The 18547-nt window shown below is 36.6% G+C and overlaps 1 protein-coding gene across 4 annotated transcripts in view; it reads right to left on the bottom strand.

Annotated features, from left to right (window-relative positions):
* HOOK3 (hook microtubule tethering protein 3) overlaps positions 1–18547 on the bottom strand; it is a 91699-nt gene that overhangs the window by 50610 nt on the left and 22542 nt on the right. For all 4 annotated transcript variants that reach the window (XM_034072924.1, XM_034072923.1, XM_034072925.1 and 1 more), the window contains exons 3-6: positions 13558–13630; positions 6006–6056; positions 2755–2887; positions 1263–1330 (exon numbers count right to left, since the gene is read on the bottom strand). In XM_034072924.1, coding sequence (XP_033928815.1) covers positions 1263–1330; positions 2755–2887; positions 6006–6056; positions 13558–13630 — 325 coding nt within the window. The remainder of the gene's footprint in view (positions 1–1262; positions 1331–2754; positions 2888–6005; positions 6057–13557; positions 13631–18547) is intronic.

Raw genomic sequence — 18547 nt, forward strand, 5'->3', positions numbered from 1 at the left:
CAAACACTACACAAATTCAATGCCTACTCATCAAATGCCAAAAATTGTGGTCTGCTTCAGATCTGGATATTTCATCAAATGAAGGAGATTTTTACCAAAAAAATAAACCAGGAGATTTTTACAGAAAGAGGAAGAATAAGAGAAGGTTTTCTATTTTAAGACAGGACAGAAAAAAGTAATGCTGAAATATGGGTTTAATGAAAGACTACATGATGAAAATCCACCACAGCACTGTATGAGTTAGGAAGAATGCTAAAGTAAAATAACCCAAAACTCAGGCAAACTGGTGCTTGCAGCACTGACTGGAAATGACTCAGCACAAGAATTCTTTCTAATGCTCATTTCGAAAGTCCTCTCCAGTGTGACAGAGAGCAGTCCAGACAGACCAGATGATGTACAACTGCAAGGATACAGCACTGGTCAAAGCGATAACAGGGGATGAGGTCCATGTAGGCTCATGGACATCTTTATATTCAGGCATTACAGAAGAGTGAAAATGCTCTAGTGTTCAATGTGGAATTTAGTTTGTCATGTTCAGGTCCAGAAGAAACAGGATTACCATGGATTTCCTGCTTTCCTTAAGCTGCCTGCCTGCAGCAAACCTTCACCTATGAAGACTGATAGTTATTTTACTTACAGGCACTTTCAGCTCCTAAGAAGTCACATGGGGTCTTCATGGCTATAGTGGTCACTAATACTGTGGCTTAATTTTCACTGTGGTTTTAATTTACCACTGAACAGCACTTTTACAAAATACACTGCAGTATAGTTACTAATTTAAAAACAAATATTAGCACAAATAACTTCATTAGATGGCTCGAAAAAGTACAGCTGACAAAAGAATACTATCCATTTCTCTCTTCACTTGTTCAGAAAAAGAAAAAAAAAGGTAAATTAAATTAACAGTATATGGAGTTTTGCAATTTCAAGGTACAAATTTTGAGGAAATTCTAGAGTATTTAGTTACTCATATAAACGCAGTCTAGTGCACTTCAGGAGTCACAGGGTGGGAAAAGTAAAGGAAAGGAAATCCAGTAACAAAAATATCTAGAAGTTTCAATCTTCTAGATTTAAAGAAAAGTGGGACATTCAACCAGAGTTCCTTGACATAAAGCAAGTTCTTCTAAGCAATTTTTTTTTAATGTAAAATGGCAAATTCTATGCCTCTTATTTTCTTTACTTCCAACTAAATTTTTCCAAAGTGTAAAAAAGCATACTTTTGAATGGCTGAACTTTAATATTCTCTAGGCATCCCAGCATACCTCCTGAATGGCTGTCATGACAACGTGTTGAACCGATTCTTCCATCATCATAATGGTCTGGATGTACTCTGAAAATAAGAGCATTCTGAAATGTTACTGCTGAAACTCAAGTCACACAGATCATGAGGTCAGAAGCTGCATCCCTCCTACAAAATGATGCGTCACATGTGACACTGAAATGCTTAATCATCAGTCAAATCCCACCCCAACAAACTTAGTTAATAATTTATCAGAAGTGTATTCAGGTATAGATTCAGACTCATTGGAACTCTGAATCAATGAAAAGTAGTACATGATTGTCATCCATTTCTTTCCTTCTGGCATCTCACACTTTTGAAATAACTACTTAACTTGTTTTCTGACCTTGTTCCCAAACTATTCAGGCTATACAAGTACTCAATCTATGCACAGGCTGTCCTTCTCTATTGTAAGTTTAACAATAATGTCTTGCCTTCCTACAGCATCCTCAATTCAAGGTATTTTCATATACATTCTTGTTTTCTGTTCCTATTTCTGTGCTATATCACAAGTAAGCTCCTTCTGCTTTTTCATTCCTGAGAAAACAGAAAGGTGGAAACTAGCTATAAAAGCTAAAATGGACTATGCAAGAGCAGACAAAAGGTCTGAAACTCTGGCTGTCATTTTGACAGAAAGGAAAACAAAATGTGTTAAATTAGGGAGAGATATTTGATGTGACTTTGATGTAAATACAGTAAACACAGTTTTATTTACATATACATGTATTTAATAAACATGTTCTTATGCTTCCTAAGTGTTAAGAACAAATGGCTGTAGTTCTTTGTTATCTTAACCAGGCTTGAATTAAGTGTAATTTACGGCAACTGGAAAACTGTAAGACACACTGCACCCAAGGTAAGTTTCAAGCATGAGATTTGGGATGCTTCAACAAGCATCTCCATTGTTCATCACATTCTCTGTGGCATCTGGAGGAAAAATAAATGGGTCATTTTACCTGTGCAGGTCAGAAAGACCTGCCTTGTGAGTTAAGATAGGTAGAAGTCTCTTTTCAGTGACTCCTGAAGTGGGATTCAATCACTTAACAGATGCCTCGAGTGATATCTTAGATTCCCTTTAGGTAGCATGCTTGGTCTTCAGCTGCTGCCCCGAGGGCATGGTTGCCAACTTTACTCTTTCTTATTTACCAAACCCATGAAAAAGTCTCAGAAACTACAGTAACCCAGATCACACCTCCAGACCAATCCCCAGTCACACTGATGGCTCAGTAAACAAAAACTGAAAATATGTATGTTGGAAGCAAAACCAATTCCACAGTTTGAGACTCCAAAAGAAGTGAAGCTTACAATAAAACAACAGTTTTTAAATGTAGGACAAAATAATGTCATCACTGAAAAAAAAATACATTTTTCTCTGACAGCAAGCTGAGAGATATAATTTTTCCCCTAAGCAGTCACACAACAAGCTATATTTTCATTCACTGGCTGGGAGAAAACATGCTTTCAAAATTTAATACCTTGCTTCTGTTCACAATTCACAGCACATCCCAAAATAAGCTGAAGCATTCTCCCAAGCTCCGCAGCATCAGCATGCTCTCCAATCAGGTTAACATCAGGAAGGATGAAGTCATTAATCTGTTGCCCTAGAATCTGTGTAAAAACCCAGTACACATACGACTATATCACTACACATATACATTCACAAGCTTCAAAATACAAAGATGATTCAGAAGCAACAAGAGCAATTCACTCATACTTTAACACAGTTTTCAACCCACCTTTAAAACTGCCTAATACCTAGCATCTAAATGTTAAACCATGCTGCTTGACAGAATTAATATTTGGGAGAACATAAACCCAACTGTTTCAACTAATAAGCATCTATTAGTTTCAAACTTAGCAAGATTCTTTTCTTCAGCTAAGAAAGGTAACAAAGGCAGGCTTTCATGGTGATCAACAGCACATGGATAATCCGATTTTCTTGTAAAGCATTCCATTAAAAAGAAATCTATCTCCCAAAAACACATTATGATGCACAAAATATTATACATAAGTCTCGCATTTCTTACCAGTAAAAAGACAGATTGAAATATTGCACTTGCACAATACATGTGTCTAGCACTGACGAATGAAAAAATAAGACATTAAAACCTGATTACACTGCCTCACACTTTTAGAAAATTGAAGGATATTTAGCAAGTCTCAGAGCTATAACAGCTAGTTCCATGGAAGGGAAAACTTGACACTGTAGTACAATACATCATTAAACAGCCCACATGCAGGGAAAAAAAAAACCCAACCCAAAACCAAAAACCACACAAAACAAAACAAAAAAAACCCCCACCCATGTGAATTAACAATTCATGTAGTTTTATTTATAATTAAGAAGAATTTACATTAATTATTGTCAGTAGAAGGAATTAAACAATTCTGCTAAATTGTTCATAAAAAGCTTTCAGGGGGCTGAAAATATGAATATGAAATATGGAATTAAAAGAGCTCTGACACATTAATTGCAGATAAAAAGAAACTGTCACTTCTTAAGCAGGGTGCAGTAAAGAAACAAAGACTATGGAGGCAATCAAGTCATTTGTTTGCTGGAAACCCTTTTTCATGTTAATACTGAAGAAAAACAGTGAATTAGGTAAAGGTATTTGTGAAAAACACTTAACAGATGTATATGAAGAATACATGGAAATCAAGCCATTCAAAAGTTTTCCAGGGTTGGGCTTTATGGATTGTTGTAGCTGGGTTTGTTCTTATTTACTGTTTTTTTTTTCTATTATGGCATTATTTTTTTTTAACAGCTTTCCAGCTGAGCACTAACACTACTAAAAATCTATGTCTACTTTAAAGGACTCAGATTCATTCTTTTTGGAAAAGACTTCCTTTAGGTCATTCTAATGAGAATATGAATGCATCAAGCACAATGGAAAATACTACCTTTGTACATATACTGCAACAATACAGTAAGTCACAGTATTCTTTGAATTATACAAAACTAATATGTTTATATATTCTGTAGTTGCTGAATTTCTTTCAAAATCAATGCCAGATTTAAGTCAATAATACTTCATAGTTACTGATAATATAATTGCTGTTAAAGAAAGCTGAACGGAAGAGGCATATCAGGAGACACTATGAAGAAGCCAAGGACATAAAGGATTTTGAAACAGGATTTTGAAGTAAATAAAAGATACAATTTTAGTTCAACAAAAAAAAAAAAAAAGAAAATTATAGACTCTCCAATATCCTGAGATGAAAAAAGAGCATTATCCCCCTTAAAAAAATAAACATGAAAGACCTTTATCAAAAAGAGAAAAAAAAGTTAGTTTTAATTCCAGAGCTGAGAGTTCTGCAGCAAGATTACTGGGGCATAACAAAGCATGCAAGCTATAAATAGGTAACTTTTATCTTCTTGTTCTACCATACTATAATTGACAAAGACAGCAACGTAGGACAGCTATTGAAAAACTGTTCTCCTGAATGTAATAGAAATTTCTGAAAATTAAGGAAATTAGCATATACACTTTTCAAAGGCTTTTAGCTACATTGGGTAAAATCTACATACATTCACATCTATATTTTTGTAGAAGATGACTGCTAGGAGAGTGAATGAGGTTGAGGAAAACATAACCAGGATTCATAGCGGAATCCAGGTCATCCCCTTATCACCACAAGCATTGTCTCAACAGAAAAAAAAAACAACCAAAAAAACCACAAACCGATATCCAGTCAAACTTACAAATCTGCATTATCTTTGCAGAACTTAGCCAGCTTGAAACAGCCCAAATTTTGCTTGGTAGTAAAATGTTCATACCAGAAACTTAAACATTATATATACTAAACAGTCAAAAAGAAGCTGGCATCACTTTTTCATATAAATATAAATTTTCTACAAGAAAAAGCCCTTACTTGTTTCTTTTTAGAATGTCAGTTATAACCATCTTGCTTTTCCATCTATTTTTAACATTTATTTCAGCTTATCAGTTTAATTTTTTCTTTCTAAAAACCTGTTCCTTGTTGAAGACTTAAGTTTGTTAACAAACACCTTCCTCTCCAAAGTATTTATGAGAAGCTAGTATTTTCAAACAGGCAATGTCTACAACATACACATTATGGATTTTATGTTGCAGCCTGTACAGGTCAATTTGCCTCAAAACATCACTGAAACTAAAAGCGTATTTCAGCTGAAGATTCAGCACTGAAAAAATACTGCATTGTATCTCCTCTGGAGTAGATCAATTCTGAGTTTGCGCAATAGCTTAAGAGGGAATGCCAAGGGCAGACTTCGACATCTCAGGATTAAAACATGTAATCCAAAACTTTAATGTGGGGAGAGGCTAAAAATACTCTTTAGTCTCTCAAGGTAAAAAAACAAACAAACAAAAAACCCAACACCAAAAAACAAACAAGAAAACAAAACAGAAAAAACAACTACCAGCAGCAGTCTTTAGCTGCAGTGGGGGAGAAAGGGACAAAAATCAAACACAAGTCCAACATTGGGAGTGAGTCAGCAAAGACCTCTACTATTTGTATGACAGAATTTGCATATCAGACTCCTCTGGAAGCTCTGACTATTCAATAAAGTAGGTGAGAAGCTTTAGAGACATCTAACACCTGAGAACAGGCCATGAAACACTCTGTATGCCAAATAATTTGCAAGAAAAAGTCATAATTTAATCACCACAATATAAACTACATTAAATGGGTTAAAATACATAACCAAAAAGAAATGTAGATGCAGATTACTTAAAATGGTTCTTACCTCATGGTTGTAATCCAATATTCCTTTTAAAATTTTCTTCAGGTTGCTTACCTATTTGGCAGAAAGAAGAAGGAAATACGGTAAATGTATAGAATAAGTTACAGAGAAATGATCAAAAAGTAGGCAATCACAGAAGAATCATGTAAAAGAATCATGTATCTATTTGCACAATGAGACTTTCTGTTTGAGTGGTTTAATTAGAATCATCAAAGTTATGCAACGGTCCCTTATGATCAGATTCCACCCATGATTACAAATCTCTGTTAATTGACAGAACTCATTTAAATTTATGAAAAATATCACATTGTCTTGGATAGGTTCTAAACATTAATCTTTCTGGAGTACATATTTATTTTATTATTATTTTTATATCTAGAAGTTAAACCACTCTTTTCCTCCTTTCTTCTCTTAAAGCATCCCAGTGATCTACTTTTTTGCAGAGATGAACCTCTTCTCCCAAACCACTACCAGCTATTGCTCAAAATAGTCCTTTATTCCTAGCCTATGTAAGCTTAGTTTATTAGCCTTCTCATTAATTATTAATCTTAGTTCTCCCATTTTTGTTTGTGCCTGTCCATGTGTCATGCCACCCTCACCCCCAGTTCTTTACAACTGAATGTCTTAGTGTCAGGGCAAAATTCACATTTCTCAGTGATGCCTTCACTGCTGTACAAAGACAGCTTCTGTTCACTTGCATAACCAATACCATCCATTAAGTGTCTCCTGCTTGCCACACTTCTCTAGTGCTGAGTATAGCTCCCTTTGTGGGGAAAATCTATTTACATCAAGTCTCTGAGATAAAAAGTGCCTTTAAAATTATAAAAATGCCCAATAGATTCCATAAGTGATATTTAGGAAAAAAAAAAAATTTTGCTGAGCTACAGATTCCCACCAATTAAAGTCCAAGTATTTAAGCAAGGAATGTAAATAATAGTAGCAATTGCACTATTGTCTCCTGAGACAGAGGAGTAGCTGAGGGAACTGGAGTTGTTTAGTCTGGAGAAATGGAGGCTAAGGAGAGATCTTATTTGCACTCTACAGATATCTGAAAGGAGACTGTAGCAAAGTGGGGTTTGTCTTTTTTCCCAAGCAGCAAGCAATAGGACATGAGGTAATTGCCTCAAGCTCCACCAGGGAAGGTTTAGATTGGATACTTGGAAAAATTTCTGCACTGAAAAGGTTATCAAGCACTGGAACAGGCTGCAAAAGACATGTTGACGTGGCACTTTGTGACATGGTTTATATAATAGTATTGTTAAAGTTAACAGTCGGGCTCTTGAGCGTTCTTATTTACTATGAAATTACATGTCCTTTCCAGTGTAAAATATCATCATTCTATGAAGTCTATAAACAGGTTCTGTAAAGGGTAAGTGATGGAGATGCTACATAATAGCACCTATATATCATATACTGTCCCTCCCATAAAAGCATAGTAATTAGTTTACTTTGAGGTTTACACCTTCTACTCCCAAACACCTTCTATTTCTGTAATATTACACATTACATGTCATGTTTCTGTGAGAACTAGAACTACCTTCTAGCTATCCACCCAAAAGCAATCACCATCACCACTCTCAAAGGCTATGCACAATCATTACCAAAGTCTGCAAGAGATTTAAGAAATTAAAAAAATGTAAATAATTTTATTTTGATGCCAAATCACCACGACAAATACTGAACTGATTGGAATGTCATTTTCAAACTTGATTCATTAAAATCTTCCAGTTTACAATTTACCTGAGTCTGCTGCGGAGAGTGCCACAGAGACGCAAAGGCCATGTTGCAGAATTTAAGTCTAGTTTGCCAATGAGAATATTGTGAGAAACTTTGAACTTGAACATAATCCCAAACAAGGAGAAATAAAGTGGAAGTTACCCACCTACAAAATACTTCTTTTCCCCTTTTCTTGTAAGCATTGTTTGAATTAAAATCCCTTAAATACAAAGAGTCATATTCCTCCATAAAACTTTTACAAAGCTTAGTTAGATTTGAGATGCTGGACAAAATCAGTATTGATCAAAATCTGTCATCAAAACTAACATATAGGACAGCATCCTTGGAAAAAGAAAGCAGCAAACAAATTGGAAAAAAGAAAAAATCTCATCTAAGGTCCTATTTTATTCCACTTCGTACTGCTGGTTTATTCCAAACAGCAGTACTAAGATAACTTGCTTTCAAGAGTTAACTGTACCATCTTTGTATCTGGCACACAATCAGATAATTGTAAGGCTAAAGAAGCTCCTTTATAGACTGGTTTAAGCTTAATGATCTTCAGTATTACTCAGAGGGTTCTTGATTTTTTTCTTCAGCTCATCTGCACTTAGATGATTCTACTGCCACTGGCAGATAATCATCATGGGGAATCCACTACAAATGTTTTGCATTTTGAGATTCAACACAGTAACTCTAATATTTGCCAGGTTATAACATAAGTTCCTACAAGGAAGACTTTAGATGAATGAAAACTAAGAACAGCACAAGAAAGTGTTGAAGACAACAAATTACATCAGAATTCTAAATCACAGCAGGTGATGGCTGTTCAAAATCTAACTATAACTAGTTAAGAAAGAGCACTAAATCATTGCTGTGGTTTAAGCCCAGATGGTAACTCCAAGCCACAATGATAGAATGCAACAGATACAATTTCCAGTATTAATCATTACTACAAATCACTGTATCATCCTTTGGAGATCAGCCCATGATCATACAGGATGCTTATTCATTTGTGTCAGCATCCTGATTTCCTTCTTTCCCTTAAAAAACAGATAGACTCTCATTTCAATCCCTTCCACATCCATTCCCTGCATCCATACCTTTGTCAGATGAGACAGAAAACTTGTGGAGGGAACAAGGGGGCAGAAATAGTGGCAACTATGCTTTATTCCACTTTAAAAGCTGTTGCAACTCACAATAGATGTATTACTAGATATTTCTAGAATATTAATAGATGAATATCCATTTTCAATCTCTTTTCCATCTGTCATTTCATGGTTTATTTCCCCAATCTCATATTAGCAAGGGGAGGACATTTGCTTTTAACTAGTGCATGCACAAAGGGAACCTATGTGTTACCGTTCATTCTTTGAACACCTAGATTTCACTAACATCCATACAGAGCTGTGTGGATGTTCCTTCTGTTAAATGATAATTACCCTCTCAGTTTACAATCACCTTGGCTGTAGTGTAGTACAACATAGCTAGCACACACTGTTCAGTGTAAGACTGACTCTTATTACACAGTATTAACTTGATAAACTGACTGGAATGAAAGCAGACATGATGTGTCCTGGGTTACTGAAGGCAACACATGATCTGTCAACACCATATGACTCTGCTGTTTTTTCCTGTTTCCTCCCTCTCTCAAATGCCCCGTCATATGAAATCTCTATTTTTAATTATAATTTACTTCCTGCTTGCAAACTGAGGGTCTGTAAGGGTAGTCCATCTAGATTTCACTTTTTATAAATATACCTGAGCAACAAAAGGACAGCCCGATGAAGTGGGGAGCAGAGATGCCCTTAAGCTTCTGACTGCTGGCAAAAAGGGAGCATGGGCTATTTAATCTGTTTTCTCTGACATTATGACAGCCATTCCTCAATTTTGCATTTATCCTTATATTACATGTATGACTGAAATCCTGTCTGTGCACAAGCCTCTGAATAAATTGACTTATCCTTGTACATTTCAGGTCCTGGTATGTCTGAACAGGAACCCAAATGTTCTGATATGCTGATCAGCAGTTATTTTCCCTGGGTAATGACACATAGACCTATTTCGCTTCACACAAATTATAATTAAGAACCTTATAACTTCTGGAAGTGTTAGCAGGACAAACTTCAAGTGGTGAGAGAATTCTTAATCAATCAGCTTCAGATATTTCATTAAGGTACATATTCTTTCCAGGTACACTTAAAAGTGCATTTAAAAGGATGGGCCACAAAGGGAAAGACAGTGTGCATGCATTGTTCCCACCACATACATATTAGATTTCTGCACTAAACTGCATTCTGTGAGAACTTGTCTCTTCACCAATTATAAATGGACCCAGAGAAAGGTTATACCACTAGCTTTGGGGGGTTAACCCCTTCCAACCTGTCTTCTGCAAAAATAAATCCCTAAATTGTTTTAAATGATAAATCTCAGCTTGTTCAAGAAGTTCAGAGCAAACATACCTGTACTACTGCAGGGAGTCAAAATCAATTCTCAAAAATCATGTTTGCTTACTCAGATTACAACACTAAGCAGTCCATGCTCTAATTGCAGTGGTTATTCTATTTTGCAATATTGTACCAAACACAAAGCATTCAAACTGTCCTAGTTGCAGAAAGTCTAGTGGCTCCTATTATTTGAATGTGCTGTTCAGTAATGGAACAAAATGGAACAGTTTCCTACCATAAAACATCAATAAAACTGGACTTAAAACTGATACTGTAGTCTGAAAGCCAAAGAAAGAAGACCACAAAAAAAAGGCCATAAATAAAGCTCACAACATATTTCCTTCCTTTCCCAAGCTACATATGACTATACTGAATGGAAGCAGGAAAAAATCCATTTTATCTCATCACTTAGACAGTCAACAACTTATTCTGTAACTGCCAGAATTTACATGTGTATATCCAGATCCTTACTGTTTAAATTTCTGTTCTGTTACTAGTATTCCTGTACTAATCTTGTTTCCTGATCAGGAAATTTCATTCCTACAAAATTTTGGCAACAGAATTATTTTGTATGCCATTTCCCATTTTCAGTAAAGGCCATTTTATCTTCAAAATGTCATCTTCAGCATGAAATACTAGTGTATACATAATCTGAACTCTAACTATTAAAATGTGCATTTCTACGTCAGGAAATGGGTATGTCTTTGCATCACCTTTTTTAACCCCCATCCCCCCAATATAAAAGTGCAGTTAAGACAGCATTGAAAGTAGAAGTTTTGTTGCCCAAGGGAAAACAAACTTCTATGTGAATGGATGTATGCTATGCCCCAGAAATTTTAACACTAAAGAAGTAAAAACATGTTTCTTCAGTAAGCACAACAAAGATCTGCCCAGCTGCAACACAAAATGCTTGCTCAGTGCTTCATACTTTGCAAGTCCTCTGAGTTCTAATATTTCCCCTTTTCCATCATGTGCATTGCCCAATCTCTCAAGTCAAGACAACCTGCCCTGAAACCAAGAACAAACATGCCTCTAAACTTCCATACTTCTTTAAACTCGTACAGCGACCTGAAAAATATTCTCCTAAGACTGCATTCCTGCAGTTATCAGCAAGAGAGCTGCTGAAGAAAAAAAAAATTGTTTGCTCCAATAAACAGGACAGCATCCAATTCAAAGTTAACAACTGCACAATTTTCTGAGTATGTCTTTCAGCAGTAGTTAGGAAGGCTGTATCAGGCCTAAACTAACCTCTATCAGGCCCTTCTAACAATTGTTCCACAAAATAGAAATACCTGCACATTACATTTTAGTTTGTTTCTTCTTAACTTCCCCTACTAGACTGGCTCCTTTATGTTGTTCATCATACCAAGAGCTTGCGTAAGTGCTGAATACTACACTGTATGATATTAGAGGCAAAGAGTAACCATGTTTAGCAACAAGAATATAATTCAGCTCATTAGCATAACTTGTGAGGTAGTAAGATAACCCAATAATAATTTCATATGGTACTTCTTAAAGTGTGAAGAGAAATCTATATCATAATTATGGAGAGTATGTTTTCTACATTTTATATCTAGTACCAAACCAATGGAAATGCACCAACTGAAAGCATTCCTACAAATGGATTGGCTCATACAAGATTTGAACAACCAGATTACTAATAGTTTTAACTCACATATTTAGAAGAGGAACAATTGGATAGTATAAGATTACTTTCCTGATTACACAGTAAGAGTTAAAATATCACATTTGTGCCTTTCAGTATTTTTCATAAAAAGGGAAGTGGTATATAAAAATTTTATACAAAATTTTAAAAAATAAAGTCTTATGTTCTCATTTACATATATTTATGAGAGGAAAAAAAAAAAAAGAAAAAAGAGTGACATCAGCAAGAAACTGAAAATTGACCTGTTGTTTTTCCAGCCTCAGTCACATAAGGAAGTTACCAGATTGCTCAGCTTTTTAGCTTTTTTCATATATTTTTTTTATTCACACCTGCTAAGCCTTAGTATTTGCCAAACTGGTGGGAGACATAAAAAAAAATTATTCCTCAAGTTCCATATGAAAGATATAGAAGCTACTGCTCTGCTTTCAATCAGCACTGAAGTGCTATTAAATCAAACAGTTCTCAATTTGTTGTTCTCCAAATTCACCAGCCAAGAATTCAATATTCCTTAGAGAAAAGCAACAGAAATATTTTACAGAAAAATAAAACCTTGTATGCAGCTGTTCACTTGCAATTCCATATGTTGCTTTGAAAAGTTCATTGAAGTTAACTGCTCTCAAATAGCAGAACTAAAGATTTGTGTTTTTTTAGGGATCACATCTTTTATTCACTAGCCAGTCAATACAGCCTCATCAATGTACCCACATTTTTGCTGGCAGCCCTGGAAGATAATACAGTCTAAAGCAGTCCAGACATGCACCCAACTGGCCAGGCAGCAGAAACTACACTGACAGATCTGCTGGCCAAGTCAAAACATACACAGCAGCAGCATGGTCCATCCTTGTCTCAGGTGGCACTTACTTGTGTGTTCTTTCTATTCAGACAGTGATGTTGATGAGCCTGTAAGTACTAGAGCACTTCACAGTTATAGCCCTTCCCCAAGATGCTCAGAAGAGGTTTTGGTAGCCAGAACAAAATGGTTTTATAGGAAACATGAATTAACAGACAAAACATCGCTATTTTGTTTAACCAAGGAGTCAGGCCGGAAATGGCAATTTATAAAGTTACATATATCATTCTCTGAACAAAACTTGTCAGAAACTGCACTTAAATCTGCATGCGAAATTATGTTCTTCAGCCACAGCACTGTCAATTCTATTTTAAAAAACTTCAGGTTTGCAGAGAAAGTACTAGAAGTACTAGAATACCAAGTGATACAAATGACCCAGCAAATAGACTGTGGTTAAAAAACATGCTGAGTACAAACAACACAGAAAAAAATACAACTTCCTCTCTTAAATGTCAGCTCTGCACAACTACTGAGCATGTAAAAGGAAAAACAGTTTACTGTTTTTATTTAAATAAATTGCTTATTATTCTACCATTTTTGTGCAACTGCTTCTCAAAGCTGTTTTTAATGCTGCTTTCTTTTGCATTTAAAAACCCTTTCACTCAACATTTGACAAACAAAGAGAAGTAATGAATGCATAAAATTTATTCCAACATTTTCTTTTAAATACTGAAACCAATTTACAAACTCAAATTATCTTTTTCACTAAACTGTACAGGACTAACAACATAAAAACCATAAGTAATTAAAATGGTCTAAAATTCAAAATACTGTATTATAAAGCAAGGTCATAATCTAGAAATATGCTAATATTTAGGTTTCAACATTTTATTAAGAACTGAAACACAGACTCACTCACAGACAAGCAAAGTCAAATACCTTTAGCCTCCAGTTATCTCCTACTTCTGTTTTGATCCTGTTCAGCCAATTTTCATCAAAGTAAGCTGGATCTCTGAAACACACACAAAAAAAAGTAAAGTATTCATTAAAAACAGGTTACAGAAACTGTGATGATACTATGGTGATTAAGCTCCTGTCTCAGGCTGAGGTTATTTAGATGACTATGTATCCTCTATATCCTACACATGGCCTGCATATAGTAATTCAGAATGCTGTTACTACTCACTTTTTTAAGGCCTTGCACCCTGCTGACAGCACAGCTTCATTAGTGTGCCTTGAATAGCTAATACTTTAGAGGAAGCTGCTGTACTTGGAATGCATTTTGCCACTTCTTCTCCTGAATTTCTCTTCCTCTAATTTAGCAGCTGGTGCTGGAAGGATATTTGATTGAATTACTTGAAAGTATTACAAAAATTTCTTTTCTACACAGTATGGTTCCCTACTGCTATACGCTGCTTACATAACTACTACTAAATGTGAAGCTTGAGACTGAACAACACATATGTTGGTTTTATACAGTAAAGGAGAATTAACAAGTATCACTGAAGTATTTACTACTGAGAACACACTTTACTACTATTTCATCTACTAAACACTGTTAGTTTTTTCAAATCTCTTTACATGATAACTGTAGACACATATTTTCTATCTTCTGCACTTTTGATGAGACAATGAATAACACCCACTTCTTGTTTAGTGTACTTCTACTTCCATGAATGTCTTCCTTCTCTTTCTTTTTCTCACGAGCAGCTTCCATAAGTTGCTTCTTCAAGGCAGCTCCAATACTCTTTTGCCTCCAAGTTCCAAAACAATACAAAAGACTAACATTTTCTACTGTTCACTCAAGTCAGATTTTCCTTATGCAGAAATTTGCAAATGCTATGATTGGAACTAAGGAGAGAGAATGCACTACAAATAACTGGTTTTTAAAGAGTAGATCAACATAATATAAGGAAAGGCTTATATTAGATACATTTAAAGTTAACATAATCAGGAGGAAGAGAAAAAAAATCCAACAACCACAAATCCCTCAAAAACAAAAAACCACACCAAACTCAAAACTTTCTCTTTTTTTTGCAAGCATAAGTCTCTTAAAACCAAGTACTACTACATTCTCTGCTGTATCCTCTACAGATAGAAAAGTCCTGGATTTAGCAGAACATTTAAGGGCAAGATGGTATGAGATTTTTTTGGCAAAAGCTCAAGAAAACTACAAATGTATCTGGAGATTGAAACAATATCTATATCATGCATGCTGTAAACTCACAGTTTTATCAGTATTTGTATTAGAGCACAGACTCCATCTTCCCCAGTGTCTTCTTCACAATACATCACGGTCTGCAAGCAGCCCATGATACAATACACAGCAATGGAGAGAGATCACAAGCAGCAATGTTTCTTTACTGACACATTCCAACAGTTATTTTTACACATTCTGTTACAGACGCTGGTGAAGATTACAGAGTATTTCCTTTCCTCTGACATAGCATCCTCAAACATATAGCTGGAAGAAAAGCTTTAATTACTGGTTAAGTTGATGACTCCAAATTACTCCTATTCAAAAAACAGTACACTTCTAGCACAGATGACAGAATCTTAAACTGGGAAACAGAAAAAGCATCTCTTATCCAGAGTTTCATCTGGTTTTGAAATAGATGTTTCCAATAGCTTTCAAATGTCCTCTCTGCTCTAAGAATACAGGTAAACCTAAGAATGAAATTTGATTCAAATACATGTAAGGTCTGCTAGAGATGAAGTCTCACATTTATGGGAAACAAACGGCACTTCTTACAAAAAGCCTTAATTTACCAAACTTAATCACAACAAAATCATCTCGATAGTAACGAAAAAAACAAGAGTTCAAGCCCCATATAGCCCCATTTGATTCCATTTGAGGTGTGGAGTTCAAAAAGCACCCTAGTATCTTTCAAATGGGTCTTATGAGAATTGTCAACAGCCAAGCAAGAGCCTTGCATACAACAAATTCAAAAAGTGTTTATGCAGTTGAGTAAGGAAGCAGGTATCTCTAACCACCTGTGCTTCATCAGCAAAAACGACCCATGGGACTATCTTAACAACTGTATCTTACCTTTTTATGGATAGTACTTGGTCACTAACATCTTCAGCTGCTTCAAGACTGCAGTGCCATGACTATACTAAATCTTGACTTAGCATTTTCATTGCAAATCGTGTCTCTAACAGCAACATAGGCAAGTATAAACAACAGCTGACCACAAGCAGAATTATATTTGGAATGGCTGGATGGCTAATATTGCATGCCCAACTTTTAACAGTAAAGGCACTAGCTAAGGAAAACCAACAAGATTCCAAGGTCAGCTACAACTCTTTCCACTATGGAAGCCTGCATTTCAATAGCTAGTAAGCACTTTTCCTCAGCTACAACTGCAATAGAAGCAACACAGGGACCAGCAACTGGCCTTCAATGTCTTGATGTAAGTCTTGGGCTACCTAAACCTTTACATGTGTCATCAGACACATATCAGGAAGGTCCCAGAGAACTAAAACTAAAATCAGTATGGTAGTCCTCTCCCACAGATCTTGTTTAGGTTTTCTTCTGTTTAAGTACACAAATCTCATGGAAATATCCCAGGGTTCTATAGCTGAAAAGCAATCCACTCAATCATCAACACATAACAGTGGTCAGAATTGTATTTCCAATTCTCTTCAGAGCACCTCCATGCAGATTACACAGTAATTAGCAGCATACTGCAAAATAAAAAGCTCAAAAAAAAATAACCCACTGTGGCAGGAATATAACAAACAGAAAAGCAACAGGCTGGGTATTTCATCAAGCAAATCTAGAACGATCATCCTTTTCTCAGCCAAAATCACCTCAGAATCATAGAATAGTTGGGGTTGGAAAGGCCATTAAGATCATCTAGTTCCAACCCCCCTGCCATGGGCAGGGACACCTCACACTAAACCGTATCACCCGAGGCTTCATCCAACCTGGTCTTGAACACTGCCAGTGATGGAGCAGTCACAACCTCCCTGGACAACCCATTCCAGTACCTCACCACCCTAACAGTAAAGAATTTCTTCCTTAGATCCAATCTAAACCTCTGCTGTTTAAGTTTGAACCCATTAACACTTGTCCTATCACTACAGTCCCTAATGAATAATCTCTCCCCAGCACCCCTACAGGCCCGCTTCAGGTACTGGAAAGCTGCTATGAGGTCTCCACGCAGACTTCTCTTCTCCAGGCTGAACAGCCCCAACTTTCTCAGCCTGTCTTCATACGGGAGGTGCTCCAGTCCCCTGATCATCCTCGTGGCCCTCCTCTGGACTTGTTCCAACAGTCCCATGTCCTTTTTATGTTGAGGACACCAAAACTGCACACAATACTCCAAGGGAGGTCTCACAAGAGCAGAGTAGAGGGGCAGGATCACCTCCTTTGACCTGCTGGTCACGCTCCTTCTGATGCAGCCCAGGATACAGTTGACTTTCTGGGCTGTGAGCACACACTGAAGCCAACTCATGTTCATTTTCTCATCAACCAACACCCCCAAGTCCTTCTGCACAGGGCTGCTCTGAATCTCTTCTCTGCCCAACCTGTAGCTGTGCCTGGGATTGCTCCGACCCAGGTGTAGGACCTTGCACTTGGCATGGTTAAACTTCATGAGGTTGGCATCAGCCCACCTCACAAGCGTGTCAAGGTCCCTCTGGATGGCATTCCTTCCCTCCAGGATATCAACCAAACCACACAGCTTGATGTCATCGGCAAACTTGCTGAGGGCACACTCAATCCCACTGTCCATGTCACTGACAAAGATGTTGAACAAGACCGCTCCCAACACTGATCCCTGAGGGACATCACTCGTTACTGGTCTCCAGCCGGACATTGAGCCATTGACCACAACTCTTTGCATGCGGCCATCCAGCCAATTTTTTATCCACTGAGTGGTCCACCTATCAAATTGACGTCTCTCCAATTTAGAGACAAGGATGTCATGCAGGACAATGTCAAATGCTTTGCACAAGTCCCGGGAGATGACGTCAGCTGCTCTACCCCTGTCCATAATTCTGTAGCCCCACCATAGAAGGTTGCCAAATTGGTCAGGCAGCATTTCCCCTTAGCGAAGCCATGCTGGCTGTCACCAAGCACCTTGTTGGTGTGTCACCAGCCGTCTTGTTGATCATTCCTAGTGTGCTGTTTTAAATTCATTTCTGTGCTCCAAAGCCTGATCATGGTTGAGAAATAATACCAACAGCAATTCTTTCTCTCTATCAAACTAATGGAAATATAATATGAAATGACAGATTTTTCCACCAGAATTTATACAAATATTTTTTAAAAGGGGCTTCCAGACATAAGGTCATCCACAGCCCCTGCTGCAAGTAAGTTTTACTCTGCTGAATCTTTGGGAATCAGGATTCAGTCATATTCAGGGTTCTTCAACTCCTTTGTCCACGTCATTAAGAAAGATGCTGTCATTAACACTATTTCAAAGAGTATGACCTAAGCAAATACAAAAATGTGTTGTGGTGAACTGAGCTGCTATGACAACAAAACCTAACAGTTTCTTTTCAAGAGGTACTGTGCTAAACAAGGGCAACAGAAAACTGATTGAAGCATCATCATTACCACAAGATAACTTGTCTGAATCATGCATTTTTAATTCAGTAAGTTCCTGAGCCTAAATCCAAACTCAGACAATCTCTTGCAGAATTATAAAGGTATTGTATTGTATATCACTTGATTGCTGCCTAGCATCTGAATAGTACTGCAAATAACTGTGACATTTTTTCAGAGCAGAAGATACTTATGCTGTTGTTAAGGCTGTTATCACTTCATGTGATGTTGTTTTCAGCAGTGCTCACTTATACCATCTCCATCTTATTTTGTATGCAAATTTTCCTTTATTTAAGCGATCATCTCTCCACATCATAGATGCCAAGAGACAAAAATATTCTCCTGAAGAAAAGCAACCCACAGAGCATGTAGTAT

This window comes from Melopsittacus undulatus, chromosome Z (genome assembly GCF_012275295.1).
Source record: "Melopsittacus undulatus isolate bMelUnd1 chromosome Z, bMelUnd1.mat.Z, whole genome shotgun sequence".
NCBI lineage: Eukaryota > Metazoa > Chordata > Aves > Psittaciformes > Psittaculidae > Melopsittacus > Melopsittacus undulatus.